This window comes from Rhyacophila brunnea, unplaced genomic scaffold, assembly GCF_057557595.1.
Source record: "Rhyacophila brunnea isolate RB1 unplaced genomic scaffold, BYU_Rbru_1.0 scaffold_10, whole genome shotgun sequence".
Classification (NCBI taxonomy): domain Eukaryota; kingdom Metazoa; phylum Arthropoda; class Insecta; order Trichoptera; family Rhyacophilidae; genus Rhyacophila; species Rhyacophila brunnea.
Window position 1 is genome coordinate 2,296,901 of NW_028232752.1, and position 13,713 is coordinate 2,310,613.

The 13,713-nt window shown below is 30.7% G+C and overlaps 1 protein-coding gene across 1 annotated transcript in view; it reads left to right on the top strand.

Annotated features, from left to right (window-relative positions):
• Fas1 (fasciclin 1 Fas1 domain-containing) overlaps window positions 1-13,713 on the top strand; it is a 45,121-nt gene that overhangs the window by 16,226 nt on the left and 15,182 nt on the right. The window contains exon 8 of the mRNA XM_085955141.1: window positions 12,700-12,851. Coding sequence (XP_085811267.1) covers window positions 12,700-12,851 — 152 coding nt within the window. The remainder of the gene's footprint in view (window positions 1-12,699; window positions 12,852-13,713) is intronic.

A 13,713-nucleotide genomic window follows, 5' to 3' on the forward strand; every position in this document is an offset into this window, starting at 1 on the left:
TTCTAAATAATATCAGTGATGTTGTTTATTAATTAAATAATCCATTTATAACTATTAATATTTTATTTTTTATCTTCAGGTTTCTTTCTATTTTATGTTATTGTTCTATTTATTATATTTTTACTATCATGTTAACCTATAATATTATATACCTACTATTTGTAGAAACTTCACTGCTTTTGTTTTTTCTTTTATCTATTTTATTTTATATAACATATCGATACCCCATTCAATAAGGAAACAACTTAAAATTTCAAGGTTTTGGAGTTAATAATGCTATTTGCTGTCTTTTTTTTACAATTCAGCAAAAAAAAGAGCCAAAAAATTTTCTACAGTTATATACTGGAATTTTTGGATTAATTCTTTATGAAATTGTAAAATTTCATTGCGTATTGCTGAATTCCACTAAACTAAATATAAAAAAACACACATTTTCCTCAAAAACAAGGCTTTAAAATTAAAATAAGAATTTCTGCAAAAAATTCAAACGCCATTATCTTAGAACAAGGTTTTTTGAGTTATTTCCCTGTTGAAATATGTTATCGAATCTATAATCCTGTATCCGTTAAAAAATATATTTATTTTCATTTACTCTATAAAACTAACATCTTTGAATACTTTCTTCTTCCTTTTGTATAATTTGACCATATTTATGGTAAATAGTATTACGTGTTGTAAATATACATTTAATAGATGAAATGTCAAATGGCCAACGACCTGTTTATTCCAACTGAATTTAATTTTTTTGTCGATAGTGCAACATAATATATTATAATACTGTTTTGCTGTATCTGTTTAGATGAATATCACACCAAGTAGTTGTAAAAATTTATCGCACCGCGGCCATTTATAAAGATATTTCATTTTACGCTAATAATTCACGAAATACAACAATACAATGTGAGCACACATCAATTTCATATTCAGAAATCACGCAATATCACCTGACCGATAATTTTACAAGAAATCAACAACTACTATTTATTTTTAAACAGAGACGTAATATTCGGCACTTGTCAATTAGACCGAGACCACTCGATGCAAACCGGTTTGATCCGGCTCACATGGACCACAAACAACCACAAAAAAGATTACCTGATGCTGTATATGCTCTACGTCACATGACAGCCACACTTAACCACAACTTACTGCGAATTAAGCCAATTTTAATAACAAACTAAACTCCAACATAACTTTAGAATAAGCAATTATTCCTCAGTAGGTTGTGTTGGTTTTAGGTTTTTTTAATGGTTTCCAAAGCGGCTTACTTTGATTGGCACCGGTCTAATTGACAAGTACCTAATATTATTATATCAGCAAAAACACTCAACTGCATCCTGCAAGGCAACATTGAACCATTTTCTATACTGTATACATCTACCAAATGAACAAATAAATCAGTCTCTCTCTGTGTATCATTATTTTGAAAATGTAATGAATAGAATACAATTTTATCGTATTCCTTACATTTTTATTATTAATATGAAAAATGACATACACTCATTTGATGGATGAACTCTAGCTATATTATTTTAATTTAATACAAATCACATTTTTCTGATACTTTAAGATTACACTATGGTATACTTAGGTACCTACCTACAAAATATTTATTTTCTATCACTGTGTTTCCATAAACAACCACCAGCGCTGTAGTGGATGTCTGAATATTGTTTTTTTTTTTTAATAATGTACTTACTGGCAATAGAGAGATTTTTTCAAAATATTATAATAGATTTGGATAAATTTCCACAAAACCTTGTTTCAAAATACAATTAGTCACATGATCTAAGTATATAATTCGTTTACCTCGTATGTACGCTAATTTTGCGAAAGAATTAACTGTCTCGCGTAACCTTGTCACAAATGGATTGCAATTTTAATAGATAATATATACATTTTGTAATATGATAGGTATTTTATATTTTATGAATTGTAGTACCTACTTAATCATTATCAACCATAAAATAATAGTCAACTAATATTTGATAATAAAATCGATTCAGGTACCCAACGTGAAATGATTAATTATGGAAGAAATACGTTTTATACTGATAGTATCAGCTTTAGTATTGCTGAATGCTAAACGGGCAGAATTTGCGTGGCGTAAAAGGCGTGGTATGTGACAATATGCATCAGATACTCTTCGAGTCCCACTTCCGCACTAATTAATTTGAATCAACATCTTGTCTGTACCATATGCAGAACTAATGAATGTTTTAATTGAATTTGAAATCTGTGAAAATAAACTTTGTCAGTCAAACGTGTATGTTTTCATCGATCTAACTAAGACTACAATGTTTAGATAGTGTTTGTTAATTTTTAAAATTCACTTAACCCTGCCTAATCCAAGCCATAGTAGATAATAGTCAAAAAAATATTCATTTATCTGTAAAATATTTTTTTATCGACTATGGTTTGGTTTAGGCAGGGATTAATGAATTTTAAAAAAACTAACCAACACCATCTCGTCTCTGTTCTGGCAGAACACACTAACTGGAGAATACTAGTTTTGAGTAATTTGATTTTGAAGTTGTTAAAATGTTTAAAATAATGGTCTCTCATGTGAGTTTATTAAGTAATCGTAAAAAGGATGACTTTAAAATAAAGACTGTTTATTTATTAAGAAGGTTTGTAGACGGTAAAGTTTAAAATAAGGAACATTTTGGTACTAACTCAATATGTCATTTTTTCGAATTAGTGTTTTCTGCCAGAACAGTGACGATTCTGTAATATGTATTCTGAATTCAACGAAAACAAATAAGTATGACTGAAAAAGTGTGCAATATTTTTGTCAGATCGCCCATAGAATAGGTACCCAAACTATTATGGTTTGGTTTAGGCAGGGTTTAATGAATTTTAAAAAAACTAACTATAATACCATCTGTAATATTTATTCTTAATTCAATGAAAACAAATAAGTATGACTGACAAAGTTTAGTGTGCATTATTTATGTCGAATCTTTACAGCCTACCGTAGTATATTCTTGGGTTTTCACCGTGTCTCCTTCTTCCTTCTTTACTCGACGTTTCTATTCATATCTCTTGATAATGGCCTCTGCAACGAGCCCGAAACGTCGAGTAAAGAAGGAAGAAGGAGACACGGTGAAAACCCAAGAATATACTACGATAAAAAACAACCGTGAAAGCCTCAAACATTATATTTACAGCCTACCTTCACCCCTCGCCACTGGTAGCTAGTGTTTCCTATATAAAACAAATGAATAAAAAATCTCTCTTAAAATATTGCCAATTGTATACATTTTTAACTAAAAGAAAAGATAGTCAAGACTGCGTCGCTACACCGCTGAAATCACTTAATATAAGCTCATCACACTATATAGTATATAACAGATTCCTACTATTCCATGATTCTGTTTGAAAAATGACATTTTAATTAATTAATCCACTTTTTACATTGTACCTAACATGACATAAATGTATTGTACCTAACATGACATCTGAGATAAGTTGAAATGGGTAAGACATTTTTTTTATTTCGATACATTGACATATTTTTTTATGCTTTCAATGTGGGGTGATTACAAACAACAGTCTTTCAAGGTAAAATATGCTTACTTTTTAATTTTTTTTTATAACTATTATTTTCGGTAGAATTTAGTGCTGGGATTGATTTGGCTTCCTCTACAATGGAATGGTCACATTTACTCATAGCTGTTTGTTTGATTGATGTTTCTAATATCGACATTCACATCAAATATAATAATTATATCTCATTATTAAAACTTCACAATATAAAAAACAACGCTAAATACGCCGCAGATGCCCGCATGAGATTTTATAACTTTCTTTTTAAACCAAACCAAACCTAACCTAACATAGACTAACCTAACCTGACCTACCCCAACCTAATATAATCTTAGTTTGTGATAATAATGCATCAAAATGTATGTAAATTTCAAATTTTAAATTAACAATTATTGGATCGAAAAGCATCTGAAAAAGGGGTAGCCGGACAAACCAGAACAAGATAAAACAGAACAGCCAGAGGAAAAATGAAACATTAATTTTTCTGGAATTAATTTAGGTTAGGTTAGGTCATTATTTCGTTGTACCTAGTCACCCAATATTAATTAAGATGAGATATCCTAAGCTTGCCGGGAACACCGAGTTAAGTCCTGTTTATTTGAGGCTTTCTAGCGATTAGGAATGCAGAAATTAGTTATATTTTATAATTTGATTTATTATGCCGTAATAAAAATCTGTGCTATTAAAAATCTATCAACATAATAGAGATAGGACAATTTCAATATCAAATTTGTGTTTCCTGAAAGGTCATAGTTATATTTATCGTTGTTCTGTTTTGTCATGGAACCGAAAATGGTATTTAATATAATTGTCTACATGGAATAAACTAAAAAAAATATTATGAAAGCTCATGCGGGCATCTGCGGCATAATTACCAAAATAACAACTATTTGACTTACATTTTTTATGAGTTAACAATACTTTTTAGATATAATTATATTCGTTGTGTATTTCGATATGTACCGAATGTTTTTGAGTGAATAGTACTAATCGTTGTACATATTTTTTTTTGTTATTCTTAACAATATCACAGATATAAAAAATCGCACACTGTACATATAATAAATTTTGGAAATAGTTTATTACTCACCGTTTTCGCACAAAGGTTTTTGTGGCACTTGCATGAATTTGCAGTTATCCTATAAGCGCACCGCTGAATAAAAACATAACGTGTTCAAAAAGAATAGATTATTAAATACCATAGAGAAACGACAGATAGCAATTGTGTCCGGCGCGTTGGATTTGTGACATGAAGATTAAATCCCAAATGCCATGTCTTCTATGTTTCTAGATTTATAATTATTGTTTGAATAATATTTTTGACAGAAGAATATTGTTATATACGTAGGTATTAAACAGGTACAAGTGACATATTATAATTAAAATATTGACATGAATGAGACGCAGTTTTTAAATCCCATACCTATTTATGCCTGTGAAACATAATTCAAATAATGTAACATCTGATTATATCCAATGGACATGGTGAATAAATTAGTATAAGTTGTTATATTCATAGCAACCATACTTTGGTTTGACTTGTCCCTCAAACAGTAAAGTGCCGGCTAGACATTCATGCTTTATGACAAGCTTACCTGCGCAAACCGGTTTGTATCGGAAAGCCCGTGTGTATGGATGGGAAAACTGAAGCTTGCGTAAACCAAAAAGGGCTGTAAAAGTCTATACCATGCAGGTAGGTCACTGCCGTCTAGCCAGCGCATAATGTTTCAATTACATTATGATGCACGTCGCGAACTGTCACGCTGTCACGGCGACAAAATTAGTCTATGGTTTCGTCATTTTGCAGAATATTTTAAACGATCACCACCTCTCTAAATTCAATTATAGAGAGTGCCAACTATAATGTATTAGTATTTTGAATTATTATTAATTATTCATGCTAATTTCAATTAATTTTAACAGTTGCTTAACTTGCAATATTATATCCATAGATAATATTTTGAACATAACCCAACCTACAGACCATAGATAATAGACAATATTCTATAGAAAATACGTAGTGCCAACCGCTAAAAACAAAACACACGAGATTTTGACATGAGTCAAAAATGTGTTGGCATCTAGAAAATGATAAAAAACGTTTATTAAGCCATGCAGGTGTCGATGCAGTGCGGTACGCGTGAGGTCGCCTCATCGTTGTTCTGGTGATTTTGACAGATTTTGCTAACTGACAATGTTCGTTTAAAGGTTCAAAATGTGCTACGGAATGGGCGCATCAGTCTGATAACATTTTAAACACAGAGAAAAACAACATTACACACTTTTCTCCCGTAGCGGCAGCTTACTGTGACGTCACGTGATAGTACGCGACATGCATCATAATATATTTGATGCTTAAGAACATTAATCCTTTAGACGTGCTTTAATTATTTTACTAGTATTTATTTATGAACTGTGGCAAAATTTTACTTAAAATATCAGGTTCGATTTGTTTCACCATGTTTACTTTTACGCGTTTAATAAACGTTAAAAAATATCAACATTTTTTGTGAAAAGTAATAAGGGATCATTTTAAAATGAAATACCATTCACAGAATATTGATAGCTGTGAAGTCGATTTACTCAACTTGGTCAACGATGCACTTGTATTCCTTCAACACACTGCACCTCAATTATTACGTTACATATTAGTTTCTCACGTGTACAATCAAATTATGCAAAACACTTTTCATCTGTCAAATACGTTACTCATACAACAGTTAACCATTGACTTAGAAACTTGGAGACTGCATTTGAGCTCTAATGTTCACGTAAAGTGAAAAGTGTTAAGAATGCTATCTCCTCTTCTCACGTTCCTTTTCACCTCTTATACAGACTTCATGGTGTATGAAAATATTCTATACTATTGTAAATCACAATCAATAGTTCAATGACGAATATCTTTTTGAACACGTATTGTATTTAATCAGTGAAAATGCCTAAAACTTCCTGCAAATAACAGTATACAAAATTTCCAGTCACATATGACAACAGACTTAAACAATACCAAATTTTAAACGTGATAAACTAAATGTTTATGAATCCAAAATGGAGATGTCGGAGAGTGTATTTAATAATGTAATATTAAGAACTGAATTGTGTACAAAAATCTGTAATAATAGTATCCATTTTTATTGATCAGATATTATATTAATAATAGATTTGTATATTATGTAATTACATAATTTGTTCAATAATCATTATATGAGATTTTTTAATTTAACTGTAGATGTCTATTTTGTAAATAATCATTTTAATTTATTTCATAAAAGTTTCTATTTTAAACGGAGGTTTTTGTAATAAAAGAATGTAATATTTTTACAAAATATACTTAAGACTTCAAAGGTTTCGAAAATCTAAATGTAAATTTAACCATTCAAAACAAAAATAAAATTATTTTCTTACTAACATAGGTTTCAAGCTACATTGCAATAAAAATGCCGCCAAAGGATTATGGTAACATATTAAGCTTTTAAAAATTAACCAAACATAATCAATATGCTTTTCACTCTTTTTAGGTGTTTATCTGCAAAAGCTTAATTTGCCATAGGTACCTACTTCAGTTATAATATCTTCACAATTTTAATTAATAATATATGTCAATTTTACATAACGTTAAATGTGTTTTTATTTAATAATTATTGTATGTTTCGTAATTTATACACTTATCTTTCTATGGCAACACTTAAAATTATTAATTATCACATTTTTTAATTCATTAATAACAATTTTATTATTAGTTACATATATTTCTCTGTGGTTCTTGTTTCTGCTAAAACACATTTTTTTAATAATAATATTATGGTTTTCAATATTTTTAGGGTTTTAAATATTATTCGCATGTGCAATGGATAATTACCATTCTCAAAATGGTAAATTTATTATTTTTGTCAATATATTTCATTCATATTGTTCATTTTTCTTGTATTAAGTATTTTAAGTGATTTTTATGAAGTGGAATCAAAAACAGGTAAATAACCAGACAATGTTTTTTTTTCTTTCTACTTATTTGTTGGTAATTTGACAGACGGCAATTCCTTACAAATTTACTTATCAAGACTAAATCATTCATTTATTTATGTAATAATATTAGCTCAACTGTATTTAATATTTACTCCAAACCTTTTATTATCATAAATAAAATAATTATGAATATCCTGTTGTCAAAATAAAACAATAGCATTTTAACGACATGTAGGTAATACGTCCAAAGACCAAATATTTTTTTGAATCGTACATTGTATAGGAACGACACAGGACTTGCAGGAATTAATTTTAAATTTTTTTTACATAATTACATTATTTGGAATAGTTTCAGAAAACCTGCTTATAAAGCCATAGGTCACGTACTCAACTTCCGTAACTGGCTCTAATTCAATTTTTTTCAATATGGATTTGGATCAAGAGCGTAGAGTGAATGACTAACGACCATTCCCTGTAAAAAATTTGCCAAAGTAACCTCTAAAAAAAGACAATTTACATTTTTAATTCTATTTAGGTACTTGATAATCGTTTTTCGCAAAACTGTTTATCTGGAGACCTGAAATTTGGTTCACGCCCTGATGATATTTCGGTATTTGATGCTATCCGTCTTCGGCTAATATCTATAAGTTGGGAAATGCTCAAATAAATAATTTCATTAAAATAGACTAAGTGTACGTCCTGAGTGGCAGCGTTCGGCGCAGCGTTGAGCGTTTTGCGCAACTCAAACGTATAACCGTGTGTGAAAATGTTCGTAGACAATGTCTTTTTGGTTATACGTTTGAGTTGCGCACAACGCTCAACGCTGCGCCGAACGCTGGCACTGAGGCCTCACACTTATGTATTTTGGCTGGCACAACATTAACCCATCCAGATAACCATAAATTCCCCAACTTTTATGCCCCCACCCTTTCAAACTAAAAAGATGGCTATGACGCGTCGGCCGAAATATGGAAGTCTCAATAATACAAAATTGTGTTGTATTAATTATTATCTACCACATATAAGGCCATAAGGGAGTATCAAACATTTTACTAGATCTTCACTAATTGCCTGTATTGCAAATTTCTAAAAAATAAACTTTGCGTAAATATTGCGTAAGAGCTTCTTGTCATACATTTAACACTCTGCAGCGTTTAATTGTATAATAAAATTAACAAGCTGTTTAACCAATGACCAAATCCAACCCATATTGATGATAATATAGTGCACTTTGAAGCCTAAATCCAGCGTGACATCTGTGATTTGTTAAATTGTAAAAATCACAGTGAAGTGCTAGGTCCAAAGCATAGGAATGATCCACGGCGCCGTAACAAACCCATCTCGAAAGGTATAACAAATGGTTTTGTACTTTTCTCGTTTTCTTGGTGTTTCTACCTGTTTGCGGCCTCACATGACTGCATTGGATTCCTCCCTCCCCCGTCTACTTTTGGTGCATGGTTTTGTACGTGTGTGTTTCCCCCAACGCAGGGTATTGTGAGTATCGATCACTTTGCTCTGTTTTATTTACATTTTAATTTCGTATGTTGGATATTAGGCTGATGTCATTTCACGGCAAAGTACTGTCATTCGTCGACAAACTTTACATGAAATCGGGACAATTTTGCACCAATAGTGCTTACTTTGCCTAATTGAGGTAAACGGGGAGTACCAAGCGAATAATTATAATGAAATAATACCAAATACTTCCTTATTTCAGTGTATGGTATGAATATGTGGATAAGTCTAAAAACATCAATTCTCAGGGCTAAATCGGATTATATGTTTTTGGATGTTTTTAAATTTTAGAAAATGTTTGTAAATTCTCAACAAACTAAAATTTAAAAACATTCCTGATTTAAACCCCGTTTACACGTGCATGGATTTACTGTTGGCCATAATAAGAAAATGTATGGGTAAACATGTATTATCCTGCAGTTGCAAGCTTGCATGCATGAATCAAAAAAGTTTGGAAACTTCTGAATTTTCATGCGACATAGAGATTTTTTCAATCTGCGCCTGCATGGTGGGGAACCTGCCGACAAAAAAAACGAACTATACTCATATTGAGGTTAACCGATTTTCACTACCTGTCAAATAGTACCATAAAATGGCAATATCGCGTCTCGCTTACTCTTGAAGAATGAGATTGGAGAGACAGTCAGCACTTTTACGTGTAAACAGTTATTGTCACAATAGTTTAAAATACGTACTATTGCTGCCAGTAAATCCATGCACGTGTACAGGCGCTATTACAACAGAAAATCAACCTTACAAATAACTGCCCTGACAATTGATGTGTTTAGACTTATCAACATATTCACGCCATACACGGATTTAAGCAAGCACAGTTCGAATACATATTCCATTTTATCACAATACGCTTGTTGTATGTGCAAAATATAAACATAAAAACTAAACTCTTACTAAATCAGGTATTTGGAATTGTATCAGTATTATTTTCAGGTACAAATTGCTTTTTTTATAATAAAAACAAATCAAAACATGACTATCTAAATACGACTATAATCTTTGCCAATTTTCTTTGTTTATAATTAAAAATGGGGATCAACAGACGCAGAAAACAGCTTTACAATCACGCTATCTGCACCGCTTGATTGACAGAATCATATACAAGAAATGGTTATCAAGAATTAACGTCATTCTAGTAACTTAAAAGATTGACTTATGCATATTAGTTACTCATATTTTGATTTGTATCGTTTTGCAAAAGTGCAAAGTTTACTCTGACAGTGCAAAATTGACCTAAGACTTTTTTGATTATTTTTCAACTTATAAAGACTTGTAGAATAAACTAAATTATGTAATGCAAAATTTACATGCAATAAAAACAATATTTATTCAAATTAAACATAAAATAATTAAACAAGCTACAATCATTTTAATTTTGCATTTTTTGACAGTAATGGCCGAGATTCAGTTATTTTAGGCAATGTAATATTCGAATATATGTGTTGAATTAGTGATTTTGTATGTTTGCTTTTATTAACTAAAAACTTTTCCCCCTGTGATTAATTTTTAACACTTTGTTTTACTAAATCAACAATGAATAATTTATTTTCCACGCACTGAATTTTTTTCAGATTAATAATTTCAATCCATAACCTGCACCATATCTATGAGCATATTAAATTCACAACTTGCTTAATGTATTCTCTAAAAGGATTGTCGAAAATTTGTACTCTCTTATTTATTTTAATTACAAAATTTTAAATAAAAGATATTCTAAATTCTTTTAAAAGATAAAATTTTAATGTCACAGATATTTTTTCTGACAATCCTACAATATTATATAAGTACATGAGAGATATAATTTAATAAATTCGAAATGAAATAATGTAATCTTTCTAATATGTATCTAATTATTGTTATCATTGATATATTATGCTTCTATGCCCAACACCTTATTTCTTACCCAAACCCTTTTAATATTTTTTTTATTTCACTTGGAAAAAACAAAACTGTACCTACAATAAAGGGTACTAATTGAATTTATGTTAGTACAACATTCATGTCTTATTTGATATGAAGTTTTCTTAATTGCGTTTATGTAAAAGATATTGTATTTGGTTTCCATAAAGCAACAAACATCTTTCAACGCATGGTACACAAAATATGGGGCTAAAATCATGAATTTTCTTACCAGTTTTTCGAATGAAGCGTTTCATTGATTAAAATGAAACACACCATAATTTCGATAGTCAGGATTTGTTTTGCCCCCTTTAATAAGACAAAATTGGTGGTGATTATCATTAAATTATTATGGAATTATTAACATCATGTTTTATTTAAACGCACTAGAAACAAACAACCTGTTATTAGTATACTAAGATAAATGAAATATTTTAATTGGTTTGCCGGCATTTTTCCAAAATAGAAACTAGTGTTTTTGTTTTCAGGACCACCGTTTTAATTAATACAATATCTTTTCACCAACAAAGGTGTAAGCGAAAAACATTGACATTGTCTATGACAGCTGTTCTAGCGTTGGCAACTCTGTTGTACAGGATGTGATGCTATTTTGTTTTTATTTTTCAAATATTATCTTCTTTTGTTTCTTACATCGATTGTTTCTTTTCTTGTAATGCGTCAATTACATTGAGCTACTTTACGAGCTGTTTGTTGGCGAATTTACAATCTGCCTGTAAAGTCGCCCAGTGTAATCATTGAACAAGCTAACAAGCAGATTGTAAACAATCTACAGAGAAAAGTTGAAAGCCGGTCAACTTTACTGCGCAATAGAGCGTAGTAGCAACCTCCCGGTAAAAAAACGAACTACGTTCTGTCAAAATAGTCGCTGGCTTGTGGCTTCTCAGCGAATGGAAAGTTTTGTGTGTTATCATCACAATCGCAGTAGCTGAATCGCCCGCTTTTAAATTCGCCAACAAACAGCTCGTAAAGTAGCTCAATGTAATTGACGCTTAAAGCCCAATAAAAGGCTTCTGCGCATCTATTATATACACAAGACTGCTATCGGCAGCTATCGAGGGTAGTTTTTTATCAAAGCATTAGCACTTATTGTAACAATTACACTAAGTTAGTTGTAATTCTTACAATAAGTGCTATGTTTTGACAGCACCTCTCTTGTGCGCTAAATTTTAGAGCGAGATAGACAGTTTTGACTGTTTAAACAGCTAACTTATTGTAACAATTATAATACTTCGATACAAACATATGAAATGTAAAACCTTCGATAGCTGCGGATAGCAGTCTTGTGTATAGAATAGATACGCTGGTCAGTAATAAATATTGTGCCCAACGTGGAGGAGAGGCTAACAAGTTCACTTACTTATCGGTAAGTAGCGGGCTAATATTCTTCAATATGTGGCCAAATTCAAATGTTTGTTTGAATCCATGGTATGTTTCAATGAGTTAACAAATGCTTAACAATCAATTATCAAAAAAAAAAAAAACATGAATCAGGATACATTCACTTTGTGAAGATCCGTCTTGGAGAACATAACACATAATTCACCTATCGTAATATAGATATTTGTCCAGTCAAATTGTTTTAATGTTAAATATTATCATTTTCCATATTGTCACATCCAAGTCTAATATATCAATGGTTATAATAATAATTAATACATATTTAAGGTAAGGTCTCTTTAGCTATGCCTTGAGATTATTTTAATATGGTATGGTAATGGTTTCATTTGCGTTTTTCAGGACAAAGAAGATGGACCGCTTTACAAATTTTACGAAGTGATCATGGACCTCGGCGGAGATTTTATGCAGTCGATGACCAGATTACGGGACCTCACCCTCTTTGCACCTTCAAACGAAGCGTGGAAAGATTCCAACCTTAACAATCTCATTAGGTAAAAGAAATTCGTATTGTTAATTAATTAAACCCAAATTGAGAAGATAAAGTAGAGGCTAGTGCAAAACTGTTGTTTTAAGAAAAACATTGATAACATGATAAAATTGTGTAAAATTACAAACAGACGGTGTGAGTGAGTAACAAAAGCGAGGTGTCAATATTTATTATTTACCACGTTTTTATTAGCTCGTATTCTTGTTTGTCCAGTAATAATTTTTTCTTGTTTGTCCAAGATTTGTATTGGACGATTGAAGATTTTTAACTAACTTCCCGACTAGCTTTTAGAATATACCAGAACACGACGACAATGCATTATTTTAATCTTTTAGCCATTTTTAAGCAGAATTGAATTCATTTTAATTTAATTCTGTTTTGTATGGAAAGTTATTATTGTTGGTTGCTAAGGGGGTCCTAGCAACTAAATTATTAATATATATACGTACGTTACTATGGAAATCAATATGAAATGTCAAAATGATATTTCTGTATTCTATATTTATTCAGTATTTCTCTCAAGTACAATAAAAAGTTTTTATTAATACATAGAATTGTTAAGTTTATATGATTCAACAGAAAATTTAAAAACGTGGTATATAAAAAGTTCTTTTTATCTTGTAATTATTTATTTATTCATTCAATGCTACCAACATGGAAAATTGTCACTTTTCTCAAGTTACCAATTCAACCATACTAAAAAGTTTTTGCAGCTTACTAGCGCTTACTAGGGAGGTGAAGAGTTTATGGACATAAAACAATGTTTGTCAGCGACGATAGTTCTGGGTGAAATTGGCGGGAGAAATGTTTTCTGAATATGTTTTGTTTTTTGAATTAAAGTGTGGTGTACAAAGTACAACGTACTA